The following is a 15,634-nucleotide window of genomic DNA, read 5'->3' on the forward strand; positions in this document are numbered from 1 at the left end:
AGGAAAACCTTATTTTCCAGCAGGAAAACCCTGATCAGCCCCAGGCTGACCGAACATCCCAGGGATGTTTTTCTTAAGAAAACATCACTCCTTTTTTATTGTGCTAAAACCTGTCTTCCTGGTTACGTGAAACACCAAGCCCAACTGCAAAAATCACAGCCCTTCCAGGCCGAGGATTGCCAAAATAAATACGTTTTAAAAGGTTTACAGTCGGCAGGATGTGCTTTCCCGGCACTGGGAAAGCCCCGGGGCTCGTTGAGGGCAGGAATAATTGAGCTTGGTGAAGCCAGAACGGCACAAAGAAAACACCCCAGCAGAGAGGTTCAAACCCAAAAGACAGGCAATTTTGGAGGGGTTTAGGAATCATTTTCCTGGGGCCACCCACTGGCAGCTTTTTGGAGGATTCATCACTTCAATTTGAAATTTTCCCTGCCTTTTTTTTTTTTTTTTTTAATTATTTTGGTTTTGATGTTTTTGTTTTGTTTTGTTTTGTTTTTTCCAGCTCCATTTTCACCCAGAAAGGGGTCGTGGTGCTGGGAAATGATGCGGATCACCCTCGACTGCAGCTCTGCAGGGAGGGCAGCAGCAGCAGAACCGCTCTGGAAAATCCACCCCATCGCCAGAATTCCCAGTTCTGGATGGCCACGGCCAGCCCCGTGCTGGGAAGTGGCTGCCAAACCCACATTTTGCAGCAGCCAGGAATGATTTTGGGCTTGGTGTGACTTGGCAGCGGCTGCTGAATGAGAAGCGTTTCCCCCTCGTGGCAGGCAGAGCTGATCACAAGTGCCCTCAAGTCAAGAGAGGTCCTGAACCTTCCCACTCCCAGCTCATTTCCCAAAACGTTCCAAACCAGCAGTTCCTTATGTAATCTATCACATTGCATATGCCAACAAGATGCCTTCCCCGTAGTTAACTTATTCCTGAATTATCTGCAGTGCAATTACTGCTCAAAACGTTCCTGGAGCTGTTTCAAGCTCTAAAAAAAATTAAAAAAAAAAAAAAGAAAAAGAGTTTGAGCAGCATTTAAAATTAGTTCCACTCTGTGTGTGTGTCTGTGTGCATATATATAGATATAAAAATACATATATATTTGTATTTAGGCCAGGTTGGACAGGGCTCGGAGCAGGCTGGGATAGTGGAAGGTGTGGAAGGGTGGATGATCTTTAAAGTCCCTTCCAACCCAAACCATTCCATAATTCTGTGATATATATATTTATTTAAAATATATAAATATAAAAATATATTTAATATATAAAAATTTTATAACCAACCTCCATCACAAAATCAGGGGGACACATCTAAACCCAACCCCTCCCAATCCAGAACAGGGTGGGGAGAGAAAAAAAATCCAATCACTTGGAGCAAACCCCTCAGAGCTGCAGCCCATCCTGCTGAAACCATCATCTAAACCCACTTTTGCACACTCCTTTCCTGAGGGCCATAAATCACCAGGCTCTGAAACGGGAAGCACAATTATCAGAACGCCGGGGCCTCCAATCTGGTGGCAATAAAAAATATGTCAAGGCCATTAAAGTGATAATAAACACTTTATCATTTCAATTTCCCCACCCCTGGCCCCCCTTCCTCGCCGAGGGAGCATTAAAAATAAATGACAGAAATGCAAAGCAGCTTCAGATATTTCAGCAGAGCTCGCTCACAGCCTTGGGGAGCAAAGAGGGGGTGCAAGACCCTTGAGCCCTGGGGTGTGTCTGAAACGAGTTGTTCGATTTGAAAGCACTAAAAACGACAAATAAATTAATTCTGGGGGCAAGGAATTGGTTGCAAGGTCACACACAGCATTTCAAGCAATCAGCCTGAGCTGGAAGGAACGCACAGGGATCAAAATCCAGCTCCTGGCACAACAATCCTGCCCTGTCCAAACACTTCTTGAGCTCTGGCAGGAGCCAGTGACCACTGCATCCAATCCCCCCTGCCACTTATCCACAAATCTCAAGGAGCTGAGACAGCCTCAAGGGTTTGTTTTTTTTTTTTAGCAGTTTAGGATTCTCTCCTGCTCTCCCATTCTCTTAGATCACATCCTGTGGAACTGCGGAACTTTCAAATCTCTCAAGAAATTAGGTTTGGCCCCATAATCCCAGGTGTATTTCCAAGCAGAGATCCCTGTTAACGGAGGCAGGGGAAGAAAAACAGGGGGGAAAAAAATAAACCACCCTGCAAAGGAAGACACAAGAGAGAAGTTGAGAACACAAGTTGCTGTGAACTTTGATTATTAATCCCTCGGGGAGGGGAGGTTGGAACCCGAGTCACGATGTTTGCTCAAAAGCTTCAGCCCTCAGTCTGGCCAAACTCACGCATTTCATCCCCAAAAACGTTTCAGAGTGTGTGTGTGTGTCACAATTTCGGAGGGCCTGGAGCTGGGGAAGAGATTTGACTGAGCTTTTAGACTTCATAATCTTGAGGAGTGACTGTCAGAGCACTCACCTTGAGGTGCAGATGAGGGAGCAGCTCTGCTCGGGTGTGCAAAATGCGGCCTCAAAAATTGCTCCCCGCTGGGGGCACATCCACTGCCAGCTCTGCCAGCTCCTTGACTGATGACAAGGACACTCAGCTCCTCCTCCTCCTCCTCCAAAGGCTGTTCCACCTTGGTGCTCAGAGCCCATTTTAAGCCTCCTCATCCCCCTGGGATCGTTTTCCAAGCCCGTTCCTGCTGGGATGAGGCTCTGACAGTGACTGTGCACAGAGGGCAGCTTTGGGCTTGTCCTTCCTCATCAGCCCATTCCAGGCAGGCTTTTCCACCTAAATCAGGGAGTTTGGGAGGGAGAAAAAGGCTGCTGAGTTTAACCATGGGTGTTTCAGAGCATCATCCCCCACTTCCCTGCCTTCTGCCCTCGGTGTCTGGATCCTTTTGGCCACGGGAGGGAAGAACCTGGGATACGTTTGCAGGAAGTCCCAAATTCCCAGGGAGGGAAAGGAAAGGAGAGGAAAAATAAAAATAAATCCCTTTTAAAAATGAAGCAGAGATGAGGTGGGGGGGATGATGTCCAACCTTCCCAAACCCCAGGCCATCATCTTCATTTCAATCACGAAGAAATGGTCCCGATTATCTCAATTCCTGCCACCTTTGTCCCTGAGTTTTCCTGCTCCTCCTGCTCCCTGAAGGAGACTGAAGAGAACTTAAACTCATCTGAAAACTGTCATCCACCAAAGGCACATTCTCTGCCAAAAAGAGCTCCTACAGGTAAGGCTTTTTTAGGATTTTTAAGGGTGTGAAAATACGATTTCTCCAACACAGCCTGACTGTCCCAATGTGAAACTGGGCAGGAACAGTCACCAAACTGTTTTTCCTTGTTTATTTTAGCTTCAGTTTCTGGTGGAAGTAACAAGCCAGATGAGCTGCAACCACGATCTGCTGCGGGTGCTAATGTTGCTCCCTTCATTCCCTGCTTGAAAAGGAAACACATGAATGAGCCCCACAGCCACTAAAATTAAAAGAAAAAGAAAGCTCAAATATGTTTATTTTGGCACACAGTTAAAAAATATACAAATACATTAAATATCAGGGATCGTTAAAGCCAAATTTTTTTTTTTTTAAAACATATCTAGGTGTGCATTATTATCTTCAAGGGAGATGGGGAGGGGGGGACCAAACCACCACGTTAAGATATTTAATTTGACAGTGCAAACAAACTGCTTAGACCAGGAATTCACTGGGTTAGACAGCAACAAAACCAGAAACACAGAAAATAGTACAAATCTCTGCTGTAGTTAAAAGTCTGCTGGGTGTGAGAGAGGTGTTGTCACCGAGAAAAACTCGACTGCACAGAGTTAGAGCTTTAGATACTGGACATTAAACCAAGTTACAACGTGCACTCGAGGGATCAAGAGGGTTCAGACACTCCAGTGACCTGATCCTTCAGTAATTTCTGGGTCAAAAAAAGGACAATATATTAGCAACTGAGCAACACAAGAATGCACTGCCACGGACAGGGTCACAAATACAAACTCCCTGCTTTCCAAAGGTGCAGTTTCTTGGCATTTATTTGCATAGTTACTCCTTTTCCTCAGCAGTCAGGAACACACTCAGCAAGTCAGCTCAGGGAAAAGCTCCAGACATGATTTCTGCCTGTGGGAAAAATCTCAGCAGCACGAAGACAAAAAGACATGGAAGTGAGAGCGACGAAAGTGCCACCTCCCGAAGCTCAGGAGCTTGGGAGCATCCCAAATAAAGCACATTTCCCCTGGAAAGCTGAAAACTGGCATTGCCTGTCTGGTAGATCAATAATTTTATTTATCATCAATGTGAAGTTTCAGGGTTTTTTTGTTGTTTGTTTGGTTGTTTTTGGCACAGGAACCTCTTCATGATTTTCTTTTTAAAGCCCCTGTAGATTTTTACAAGGATCTCACCACCTGTGAGGGAGCAAAAATACAACTGCACTGCAACTTCCAGAAAATGGCTCTACTCAAGGAGATAAATTTATCTCCTCCCATCCCAGTTGTCCTCTTTGAAGAAGCTTTTAACCCCAGAGAAGAGGGAATGTGGATGACACAAGTTCTGGGCCCTCCATATGGGTGACACTGTCAGATCAAGGCAGTTTTATCCTCATTTTCCTGAAAAAAGGAGAACCAACTGTTCCAGTTCCTCATTCCTGCCAGTGGATGCTGAGGAAAAGCTTCCAAAGGATTTATTTTAGGAGCACAGAGCCAGAGTGGAGTGGCAGCTCAACCAAAAGAGGCAACAGCAACACAGGTAGGTGGGGATGCATAGATAGAATTCACAGAAGGTGACAGTGACACTTCCACCACTTCAGCAACCTCTTTTTTTCCCACTGATTTTCCCAGTCACCCACTCTCAGGCCCGTCCCAGTATGCCCAGTATGGGTTCACATGGCAACAGAGTCACCCCTGCCAGGAAAAGAACTGGGGAAGGAGAATCTAGGCAGGAAAAAAAGTGATTTTACAGCTCCTCTAATTCCCTGAGGGAGCGACTCCTCAGGCACACAGAGAGGGCAGGGACAATATCCAGGGTGTGTGGGGGTTTTAGGCTGGTGTTTGAAGAAGGAAATCCCTGCTGAGCTCTGTCCTAAGGTGCTGGCCTGCAGATTTCAGGTGTGTTAGTGAAGGGCCTGACCAAAGAAAGCCCTTATTGCATTGGCAGGAGTCCCCCTGACCTCTCCAGTTCATCCCACCCCTCACTGACGTGCCTGACAGGAATTTTGCTCTCCCAGGTGGCCCAGCCAGCAGGGGACAGACTGTGCAGCCTCTCAGCTGCAAAGCCCCAGCAAACAGCTCCTTATCCCAGGATTGAGCTGAACCCAATCGAGAAAAACTTCCCCCCCAAGAAATTCCCACCCTTGGGATTGGACCCATATTGAGCATGGCCTTCCAAAGCACCAGGAGCAGCAGTGGCAGGAGGGTGGGTCAATAGTCACGGTTAAACCCCAGGGTCAGCTGTGGCACAGGATGCTCCACAGGCATCATTTCCTGCTTCCCAAGGATTCTGCACGTTAATTATTGTTGTGCTGTTAAAGCAGTGGCACTCCAGTGTTCCCACTCACAAGTGGCTCCCTTCCTCAAGTCCACAGCCTGGAGCATTCCCGGGATTTTGTGGAGCCAGTCAGCCCTGGGGACACAGGGACACTGTCACAACACGGGGAGGGAGAGCTCGCCAAGGACAGAGAGAGTTCCAAAGAAAGGCAGATTCTTTACAGATTTCAAACACAGCACCTGCAGGAGAGAAAGGAGCCCCCAGAGCTGGAATAGTGCATTGCAGAGGAGTTCCTACAACAGGGGTGTCACCTCCAGCACTTCATCCCCGGGAGGACATTTGGCACAAACCCTCGCCCGCGGTAGTTTGGTTTCTGTTCGGGGTCAGCTGCTTGCAACGTTTCCCTGGCACTTCAGTGGGTTCAGAGAAAGGTTCTTTGACACCATGAACGCTCCCAGTCCTCTGTCAGGAGTGAAGGTTAAACATTGCTGACCCTGGTGTCAGAGGAGGAGATGATGGCAGCGGAGCTGGAGGTGACCAGGGACCGTTCCCGGCGGACGTATCGCGGCTTCCGGACTGAAAGGCACAGAAACATCGTCAGCACCTGCTGATAAACACACCTGTATCCCTAATTTCCTCATGGAAAGGGTGGGCTGGCATGGCAAGGGGCTAAAAATCCCTCCCTCAGGTGGATAAATTAAAGGCAAAGCAACCAAGGCTTTCCACAAGCAGCACTTGTCAGTTCAACAGCCCAGCCCGAGTCTGGGACACGTCTCAAAAACGTCTGAAAGTTAAAGAGTGCATTAAAAAAAAAAATTAATTTTTAATGACACCATCTTGGTTAGAGGAAATCTTCCCTGAGAAATTCATTTCTGCAAGGGTTTTGCCCAAAAGAGCCAAAATACCGACACCCCCCTTCCAAAATAGTGTGTTCCAAGCAGTCTGTGAAAGCTGTTTTTCAAGAGGCTGAGAAAGCTTCAAACCAGCAAGTCTGAAAATGAGCCAACCTGGCATTGCCAGGAAGAATCTAATCCTGAAAATAAACCCAGAGACTGAATAATTTACTCATGAAAAAAAAATACTGCATCTCCTTGTAGGACTTCTGGGTGAGGACAGAGGAGTGGAAGGTTTATTTTAGGAGCTGTCACAGATCTATTTTCACCTCGAGTGCTCCATCAATACCAGTGCCTTCATTAATTAAAGCAATAAATCCCATCCAAAAGGCCTTAACTGGACAGATCTCATTGGATTTCTGTCCCCACAACAGATTCCCTCAGTTCTAAACCAACTTTACAGATGATTATTTGGACTTGCTCGGGATTCTCAGCATGGAGAGAAGTTTTTTTCCCTGCTTTTGGGGTGAAATAGTTGGAGCAGCAAATCCCAGGCAGCAGTTCCTCACCTGAAGAAGCTGGGGGAGGTATCATGGATGCCTGCACAGAACAGGAGAATCATCATGTCAAAAAAAGCATCTTTTCAGAGCCTTTCATTAAAAAAAGAAACCCCACAGCAACGTTGCAGGGTTTCAATAATATTTACTGTCTATAGTTTTTCTTGGGGGAAAAAGAAAAAAAATCACTCAGTGGGAGCCAGAAATCCAGATGGTCTGGATTCATTTTCACCCCCACTTTGGACAAATAACCCCAAAGCATCTTTTATTTTTATTCCAGTCTCATATATCAGATTAAGGAGCTCATTAATGAGCTGTTACAATCTAAATTATGGTTTAGTTGATGCTTTATTTGCCTGTTGGAAGAGCAGGATTTACTTACTGTTTCACTAGGCTGGAGAACAGATGCTAAAAGAGAGAGAGAAAGAGAGAGATGAACCCTTTTCCAAAAATACATCCATGCATGGAATAGTTTTGTCCCAAAAACCCCCCCAAAGCAGAGCAGGACAGTCAGGAAATCCATCAGTGGGATACACTCTGTGCAGGACTCTCCTCAAGACTGGAGATAAAGGGTTGCAAAGGGACTTATTTTGCTTCCAAAGGAGGAAAATCCAGAGGTTTCAACTGGGAAAATGTCCCTTTGAGCCAGAAAAAAATGAAAGTACGAATAAAAATGGAGTTGCTTTGGATGATGAGAAAAACCAGCAGCAGCTACACTGAGTTAGAGCACACAGGAAGAAATTAAATCAAATTAAAACCAAGCAGAGCTCATTTTAGAGATTTAATAGACAGTTGAGAGATTTAACAGACAATGGACAGTTTTACCTTTGTTCCTTCTGTAGAAAATGTTAGGAAGTTTATTGGCACGTTTGAGGTAGAAGAAGGAAGCAACAGAGAGAATCAGGAACAAACTGATGAAAAATGTCCCCAGGATGAGAGAAGCTGCCACTTCTGGGCCCCCTGTGCAAAAAAAAACCCACTTTATAAAGGGAGAGAAAACACAGAAATCTCTTCTGATGAAAGGGTTAAACCACAGATAAAAGATCAAAGTCCTGATATTCATTCTCTGCTTGAGAAGTGCATGTTCTGAAGGGCAGTAAATGCCTCAAATTAGGAATATAGACATGAGAAGACAGACCAGGAAGGGATCAGCAGCTCCCACGTTCACCAGGGCTGTTGGAGCTTTGCCTTCTAGGAAACACTGAACCCCTTCTAACACTAAATCACTTTATCCAGTCTCTTGCTGCCTAAATATTCCCAATTTGTGCTTTTCTTCCCAGTGTCCAAGTCTTTTAAACCCCCCAAAAATCTTGCAGCATTAAAGGTTCAAAACTCAGCTGGTGTGGTTTGATAAAGCAGCTCGAGCTGTACCAGGAAAATCACTTGTAGATCACAAGGGGAAAGAATCATTCAGCAAAAGAATGACCTCAAAATTCAGCTCAGATTTATAAAAGGTAAGAGAATAAGCTAGAAAAGATTAAATAAATAAATAAATAAATGGCTGCTCCACTTAGAATAAACCCTATTCAAGAAATCAAAAGCTAATAATGAAATAAAACCTATTTTACCCAGGGAATAAGAACAAAACCACTTACCTATGTTCTGTAAGAAAGGAGTTACAGTGCTTATGTTCATTTGGAAATTCATCCCTCTGCTACCAGCTGCAATTAAAAAGAATGGAAGTTTAATAATTTCGGTGTTTAGGACTGTTTTATTTCATCCTTTTTATTTAATGCTGCATTTGCCTTTGCACAACAAGATTTTGAAGGGTTTTTTCCCCCTTTTTTAGGATGATTCCACATCATTCTGCAGCTTCTTTGCACTGAATTTCCAACTTCCTATAGGTTTTGTTGGGTGTTATATGAGGACTTTGGGAAAGTTTTACAAAGGAAGGGGAATAAAAATCTGCAATATTTGAGGCCTTCTTTTGAAGAGTCTTTGCTGGACCAAAGATGCAAAGAAAAGATGTCAGGGCTAAAAAAAAGAACCACATAATAAACAGCTGGTAAATGACTCACTATTTCTGCACTCAGTCAGGTTGTAAACAGAGAAAACAGGCAGGGTTTCATTTTTGCATTTAATGCAGCTGCTGCTTCCATCCTCATTCCATCTCCTGTAACAACCTGCACAGGAACAGCAGGTACAGAGGCACATGAAAAGCACAAAAAACAACACTGGAGACAAATTATTCCTGTTCTTTGGGTATTTCCTCCCCAAAGAGGCAGAAATTTAAGGTCCTTCCCCACCCAAAAACCCTTCCATGATGTTATTAATTAAGCACTGACAATCTGTACCTGGGCTGCACTGGTTGGTGGCTGGACAGGAACTGTTGGAATCCAACATATCCACACAGCATTCTGATTCTGCAACCTGAGAAAAGAAAATCACAGGGCATTTCCCACCTTCACTTTTGACTGAATATCCCAGGTGATGGCAACACCTACACTCAGCTGCAGCCCAACTGCAAAAGCTTCTTCCTTCAAGTATTTAATATAAAAAAAATCCTTGCACATATCCTGAAGGCATGGAGTTTATTTTTATTTGTTTTATATGAAAGCCAGCTGCCAAATTATTCACAAATTACAGCAAGCTGGGGACACAAAGCTTCAAGATAAGTGGTTGGGGTTGCTTTGATAGATATTAAATAACATCTCCCAGAGATGGGTTTGTCCACTCTCTGAATCTCTACAAGGAAAATAAGCCACCAAAATCAGTCTGAAAAAGGGCCAGAAATAACGAGACCTGCCTTAAATTCAGCCATTAGAGGCAAGTTAAATACACCTCATATATAACAGCAAATATTACTGTGCTTATCAGCAAACAGCATCAAATGACAAGAGATCAAAGTTCTCAGGACAGACAGTTAAAACTGAAATTGGGAGGGTGATTTCACACTGCAAGTGCATCACAGGGGAGGTGGAGCACAGTAAGAAACAAGGAGATGTACAGATAAAATGCTTAAAACCAGTTTCTTCAGAAGTTTTGTTGGTTGAACCCTCCCTTCAAGCAGAATTTTACGCCCTGAATTTCTTCTTCCGTGACTTGAAGCTTCAGAGCTCCTCTCAGTCAAAGTTAATTTTGGGTACTCATGGTTGGGATTGTTTGCAGGCAGGTTAAAAAATGGGGTTTTTTGATCATTAAGGTGGTTTTTTGGTGAGGCTTTAGCAGTTGCTGCCCTCCATGCACATGGCCAGGGAGAATTCCCTGCAACCAGAGCAAACCCACCCAGTGGAAAAGTGGCACTTAGTGCTCATTTTATAGCACTCCAGGTAATTTCTGCTGAATTAAACAACCTTCTCTAAACTGCAGCAGGAGAGGGAAGGAATCCTGGTTTTGTAGCACCCTGGGAAGACAAAAACCACGAAGCACCTACCGAACTTTCCGTGGATTTGCTGGCAACTTCTGCCACCAGCCGTGTTAGGAGAAGGACATATGGCACCTCCATGCCCAGGAAAGACACAGGTCTGAATAAAACCAGGGAAAGAAATGACTTATTAACCACACAGAAGTTGTGCTTTGCCCTTCTTAAGGAACTTTTTGCCCCCCCCACACACGTCCCTTTTATTGGAGGTAAATTTAAATTAAGCTCAGGGAGGGGGGGAAAGGACTTACCTTGGTTGGAGATTTGATTTTGAGACATTCAGAATTCTCCCCTGCAGCTGCAGAAGGGCAGGTTCCTGGCTGTGGCAGAGCTGGGGTTGCTAAGAAACAAGGAGCCTTATCAGCCTGCTCCAAACTGGGCCATGCAGAGGTTATTCCACACCCCCGATCTGAAAAAAAATCGATGGGCATTGCCACGAGCGGTTCCTGCCTGGCACCACCAGTGATAACCCCCAGTCGAGGGCTCCACGGGAACTGGGATGGACTGGGAGCAGCACACGGAGCACACAGCACCCGGGAAAGGCACCACTGCCATTCACTTCTCCCCTGGCAGCACAGCCACGAAGCATTAACGAGGTGTGAAGCGTTAATGAAGCCCGGCCGTTAATTAAGTGTATTTCTGAGATGTGACCTTCTGGAGTTGGAACAGAGTGTTGTGATCAGTCTGCACCTCAGATTGACTCCACCCAGGTCCGTGTTTCTGGCATGAAATTGGTTGAAATAAATAAATGCATAGATAAATAAATGGGAATCAATCAGTAAATGGTTGGTTGCAATCAAAGGCACCACATGGTGTTTGATCTGCAGTGTCAGTACAGAAATCTGCCCCTTCTCTGCTCCACAGGAGGTTGGGCTCAGAAGTCTGGGTTTAGGAAAAACCAGCCTTTCTTATTTTAGATAAAAACAGCAGCCTGGATTTAGGAAAATGAGTCTCCCTCCTTAGAAATCAAACATGGGGACAGAGAAGACCCTGAAAACAGAGCAAAGCGAAATTAAAAAAAAAAAAGCCTCCAACTGTCAGGGAAAACTCCTTCAGTGACTCATTTCACAAACTGAAATTTGTTACTGTTTTTGTTCAGTGGAAACCCACTGGCTGTGTTTGAAATTACTGTATCATGACCCTTGGCAAAGTTGGTTTCTTCTGAAGAACAAAAATCACTGAGCAGTTCCTGTGATTCATTTCCGGATGTTTTTTTTTTTTTTTCTTAAATCACTTCGAGCTTCAAACTTCAAAATAAGATTAGTTCAGCTTGGTGGGAAAACTTATTATGATCCCCTGGTATCAGTGAAAGCTCCAAGAGCAAGGGCTGAAAATCCTGAAAACCACACTCCAGCCTTGCTGTTCCGACTCATTCCTAATCTGGGGCAGAGCAGGAAAATTTTGCACTGTCCTGGCCTTTCCAATTTAAGCAAAATAATGTTAATTATGGTTTGTTAATTATTATTTAATATTAAAGCAATTTTAGACACACACACGGGCTTTGTCTACGAACAGTTTTCTACGATTTCCCTTCAGAAATGAGATCCTGCTCCTTTGGCTGTCGAAAAATTCCTCCAGGGAAAATGATTTGAAGTTGGAAATAACGTTTGCCAATCAATTTTTTCATTGATTGGGATGCTTTGCACAGATTTTTTTTTGCCAATACCTGATTATTATAACAGCTGAAAACACTAAGAAAACCCAGGTTTATTCAAACAATAGATCCTTCTTACCTAAAAAGATAATTTCCACGCCCAAGTCGTGCTGAATGATCAAATATTTGTGGAAAAAAGGCACTTTAAAGTGCCAAATCCTCCTTTTTGGGGGATGCAGCCACGCAGCATGAGCTCAGTGCTGGCTGTATTTCCATCCCTGCAATAACTCAGGTCACCAATCACCAATATTGCTGCACTGATGGGCAGGCATTTGTTCCCCAGCCACAACCCAGGGCATCTGCCCTGCAGCTGTTGCAGCACAAATGGGACGTGGGATCAATCCGCCCTCAAATCATCAGCCAATATTTTTTTATTTCCACGAGAGAAGGGGCAATATCTGAGCTTAATATGTATCTACACGGGTTGGTGCTCGGCTGGGGAAGGAAAGCTGGGCTGAACAAGCTGCTTTAAAGCTCCTAAACATGAGAGAAATGTTATATTTTTACTCGGTTTGTATTTCACTTCAAGTCCCAGAATGAGTTCTTCACATCCTGGTGGATTCTTGATCAACCAGTAAAAATTAGCAGCCTATTGACATGATATATATTTTCATTAATATAGAATAATAACATATAATAACATAGAACTAGGATAATAATATATAATAATATAGAACTCTCTCTGAACGAGGCAGGAATTCAAGCCATGAAGGTCATACTAAATATCTGCCTTTTTTTTTTTTTTTTTTAGGATAATTCACATGAAAAATATCAGCCTTCAGCATCTGTATCCTTTAAATGCAACAAGAAAAAAAACCATACACGGTGCTCCTAAAAACCACAGCTCTTGGAAAGAGCTTGTGACCTCTAAGTCAGGGAGTAAATCGAGGGCAGGATTCCAAGGCAGCACCTTCCAGCAGGGATTTGTGCAGTTAATTGGCCTCACTGTTCAGAACCACGGAAAGAACACAACTCTTTTATTGCTTTCCAGCCCCAATCAAACCTAACTGGGTGGATATTTTAGAGCCTGATTTTGAATTTAGAAAGCAAAAATACAAAAAAAAAAAGCCCTAAAGCCTTCAAGATATTTAATATATACTGCCTGAGAGCAGCTGAAGTTTTAGCTTGGAAATGAAGGATGAGAGCAAGGTATGGATTAAATATTGGGGAATAAAACAATTCCTGCTTGTGAGGCTGGCAAGGCCCTGGCACAGAGAAACTGGGGCTGCCCCATCCCTGGAAGTGTCCAAGGCCAGGTTGGAAGTGGCTGGAAGGTGGGGAATAAAAAGGATCTTTAAGGTGCCTCCCAAGCCAAACCATCCCGTGATTCCGCGATCTGTGAATCTCATCGGGATCAAACGCCCCCAGCCAAGCTATTTAGCATAAAAAAAAAACAACCCACATTTCACATCTTGGCAGGGTTTTCCCTTTGGATGGTGGGAGAAGGGATAATGGCATGCACGAAGCAGAGCCCAGATTAGGCAGTGTTTGCGTTTCGGGAGCCAACGCAGACGCCTCGATTCAAACCGGGGATTTCACACCAGAGTTTTCCCATCTGAAACAAACCTCAAATCACTGTCAGCTTCACAACACACACACACACACACACACAAGTGAAACACATCCACTCAGGGAATTCTTCCTCTGGCTGCTTTTGTAAAAGGAACACAAACAATTCACGAACACCAAGCACTGGAAGAGATTTTTTTTTCCTCCCACTCTTTTAATTTATCTCTTTTGCCTGCAGTTTCTGTGTATCCATTATTTCTGCTGTATCTTTCTTGCTTCAAGTGTTGCTGGAGCTTTTTTTTATTGTAATTTATTTATTTTGAGCAAGGGGATTTATTTCTTCAGGTACCTGGAAAAAGAAACTTCGCCTGAATTTCAGGTGGTTTCGTAATTCCCTCAGCACGTCGGAGTTTGAAACTGTTCCACGCTCAAACCCTTCTTAATTCTGACGTGCCCTGAATTAATCCTGAGAGCAGACAGGTCAAAATGCAGCCTCAGAGGGCTGTAAAGGTTTAAACTCTCACTTACCAGCTCAACAGGCACACAGGAGTCCCTCTGCATCTTCCTCAGGGAACACCAAACCCCCGAGGTTTGCGGTTTAGCTGCCAATTCCTCACCGACACTGCAACTGTTTCCCAACAAACCTGCGTGGCAGAACATCAGAGAGGGAACAAAACAATCTTTTATCAAAGTAGAGCTCGAGGAGGACTCGTTTTTCCAGCTTTCTGAACGTGCCCCAAGTGAAAAGAACCACAGCTTCTCTGGGCAACCTGTGCCAGGGCCACCCTCTGAGTAAATAATTCCTCCCTAATATCCCATCTAACCCTCCTCTCTGCCAATGTGAAGCCATTCCCCCTCGTCCTGGCACTCCAGCTTCTGTAAATAGTCCCTCTCCATGTTTTTTTTGCAGGCTCTGGAAGGCCACAATTAGGTCATCCCAGAGCCTCCTCTTCTCCAGGCTGAACAATCCCAATGTTTATATGGCCTTTTTAAGGGGTTTGGGGGCTTTTTTACCCCCAAACGGTGCAACAAAAAATCAGTGTATTGGGTGGAAGTTTAGGGGAAAAAAACCCATAAAAGCAACAAAAGGAAACCTCCAAAGAAACAAAACCTGTAACACCAAATGCTCACAACCCCAAAAATCTCAGGTTGGGACATAAAAAAAAAAATCGCGTTAAAACTGAGTTGGTTTATTGGGAAATAAAGTACCCAGAGTTTTAGTGGGTGATGAGAAGAAGGGGATTCGTTGCCAAACGTACCAGGAGCCAACGAGGGGCGACTCTGCCCATCTTCACCCTCATCCCAAACCACCTCCGCCCTCCCAGAGCATCGGGGAGGAAGGGGGGGGCTTTTCCCCACAAGGAATTGGCCCCCCCTCGGCAACCCCAATCCCACTCCGGGACCCCGCGAACAATGGGGCACCGCCCGGGGCTCTCCGCCCGGCCCTGGAGTCACCTCCCGTGCCCGTCCCCGCCTCCTCCTCCTCCTCCCGCTCCTCACCTGCCGCCTCACCTGAGCCCCCACCGCGCCAGCACCGCCGAGGTTCCCGTTCGTACCCCCCGCCCTCCGCCGGCGCCCTGCCCGCCGCCCCCGCCGCCCCCTGGGAGTTGTAGTCCCGCGGCCGCCGCCCGCCGGCCCGCTTCCCTTAGCGGGACCTCCGCCTAGAACTACGACTCCCAGCAGCCCCCGCGGCGAGCCCCACCTGTGCCCCGCTCCCCGCAGGTAAAGGCGCTCGCTCGGCTCTTGGCGCGGCGCCGCGGGGCGTGATGGGAGAGCGAGTCCCGCGTGAGGGGCGGGACGCGGGGGTGGCGGGGCGCTGGACTACAACTCCCGGCGGGCCTTGCGCGGGCGCCGCCATTTTAGGCGTTGCCTGGCAACGCTGACGCGGCGGGAGGGAGCAGGCTGCGGGGCCTGCGAGCCCGCAAATCCTGGAAATCCCGGGAATCTCCGGGAAAGGAGGGATCAGGCTGCCCAGATGTGGGTGCCCCATCCCTGGAAGTGTTCAAGGCTAAGCTGGATGGAGCTCGGAGCAACCTGGTCCAGTGGAAGGTGTCCCTGCCCATCCCAGAGGGCTGAAATGGTCTATAAAGTCCTTTCCAATCCAAACCATTCCATGATTTTATAAGGGAATTGAGAAGGACAGGAGCATCACCCTGCCTGTCACCTACTCAGTCCCCTCTCCCAGTTACCAGCTGCTGCTGGAAAGGGCAGGAAAATTCCTGCAAATCTCTCAGCAAAACTGGGACTTGAAACAAAAGGCAACCTGAAAAGTTC

General features: G+C 45.7%; 1 protein-coding gene across 3 annotated transcripts; it reads right to left on the bottom strand.

Annotated features, from left to right (window-relative positions):
• Positions 1-3,446: 3,446 nt before the first annotated feature.
• CUNH1orf159 (chromosome unknown C1orf159 homolog) lies at positions 3,447-14,916 on the bottom strand. Of its 3 annotated transcripts, XM_050322242.1 has the most exons (11): positions 14,861-14,910; positions 13,889-14,004; positions 10,449-10,606; positions 10,210-10,300; positions 9,131-9,206; positions 8,855-8,959; positions 8,432-8,497; positions 7,662-7,796; positions 7,219-7,244; positions 6,849-6,879; positions 3,447-6,022 (listed from the first exon to the last, which is right to left on the bottom strand). In XM_050322242.1, exons 4-11 carry the CDS (start codon positions 10,279-10,281, stop codon positions 5,925-5,927), a joined length of 609 nt encoding a protein of 202 aa, XP_050178199.1. In that variant the 5' UTR covers positions 10,282-10,300; positions 10,449-10,606; positions 13,889-14,004; positions 14,861-14,910; the 3' UTR covers positions 3,447-5,924. The 3 variants fall into 3 exon arrangements, with proteins under 3 accessions (XP_050178199.1, XP_050178198.1, XP_050178196.1); XM_050322241.1 differs by lacking the exon at positions 3,447-6,022 and having other exon boundaries at positions 6,029-6,879; positions 14,873-14,916; XM_050322239.1 differs by lacking the exon at positions 3,447-6,022 and having other exon boundaries at positions 6,029-6,879.
• Between the last annotated feature and the right edge of the window lie 718 nt (positions 14,917-15,634).

This window comes from Myiozetetes cayanensis, unplaced genomic scaffold (genome assembly GCF_022539395.1).
Source record: "Myiozetetes cayanensis isolate MyiCay16 unplaced genomic scaffold, myiCay2020 scf28, whole genome shotgun sequence".
Lineage (NCBI taxonomy): Eukaryota > Metazoa > Chordata > Aves > Passeriformes > Tyrannidae > Myiozetetes > Myiozetetes cayanensis.

Excerpts from the sequence above, each read along its gene's own strand:
- CUNH1orf159 (XM_050322241.1), bottom strand. The coding sequence starts at position 10,281 with ATGGAGGTGCCATATGTCCTTCTCCTAACACGGCTGGTGGCAGAAGTT. Across the intron at positions 7,797-8,431 it reads TCCTTTCTTACAGAACATAG|GGGGCCCAGAAGTGGCAGCT; the intron begins GTAAGTGGTTTT and ends TTTTTTGCACAG. Across the intron at positions 7,245-7,661 it reads TTTCTACAGAAGGAACAAAG|CATCTGTTCTCCAGCCTAGT; the intron begins GTAAAACTGTCC and ends TCTCTCTTTTAG.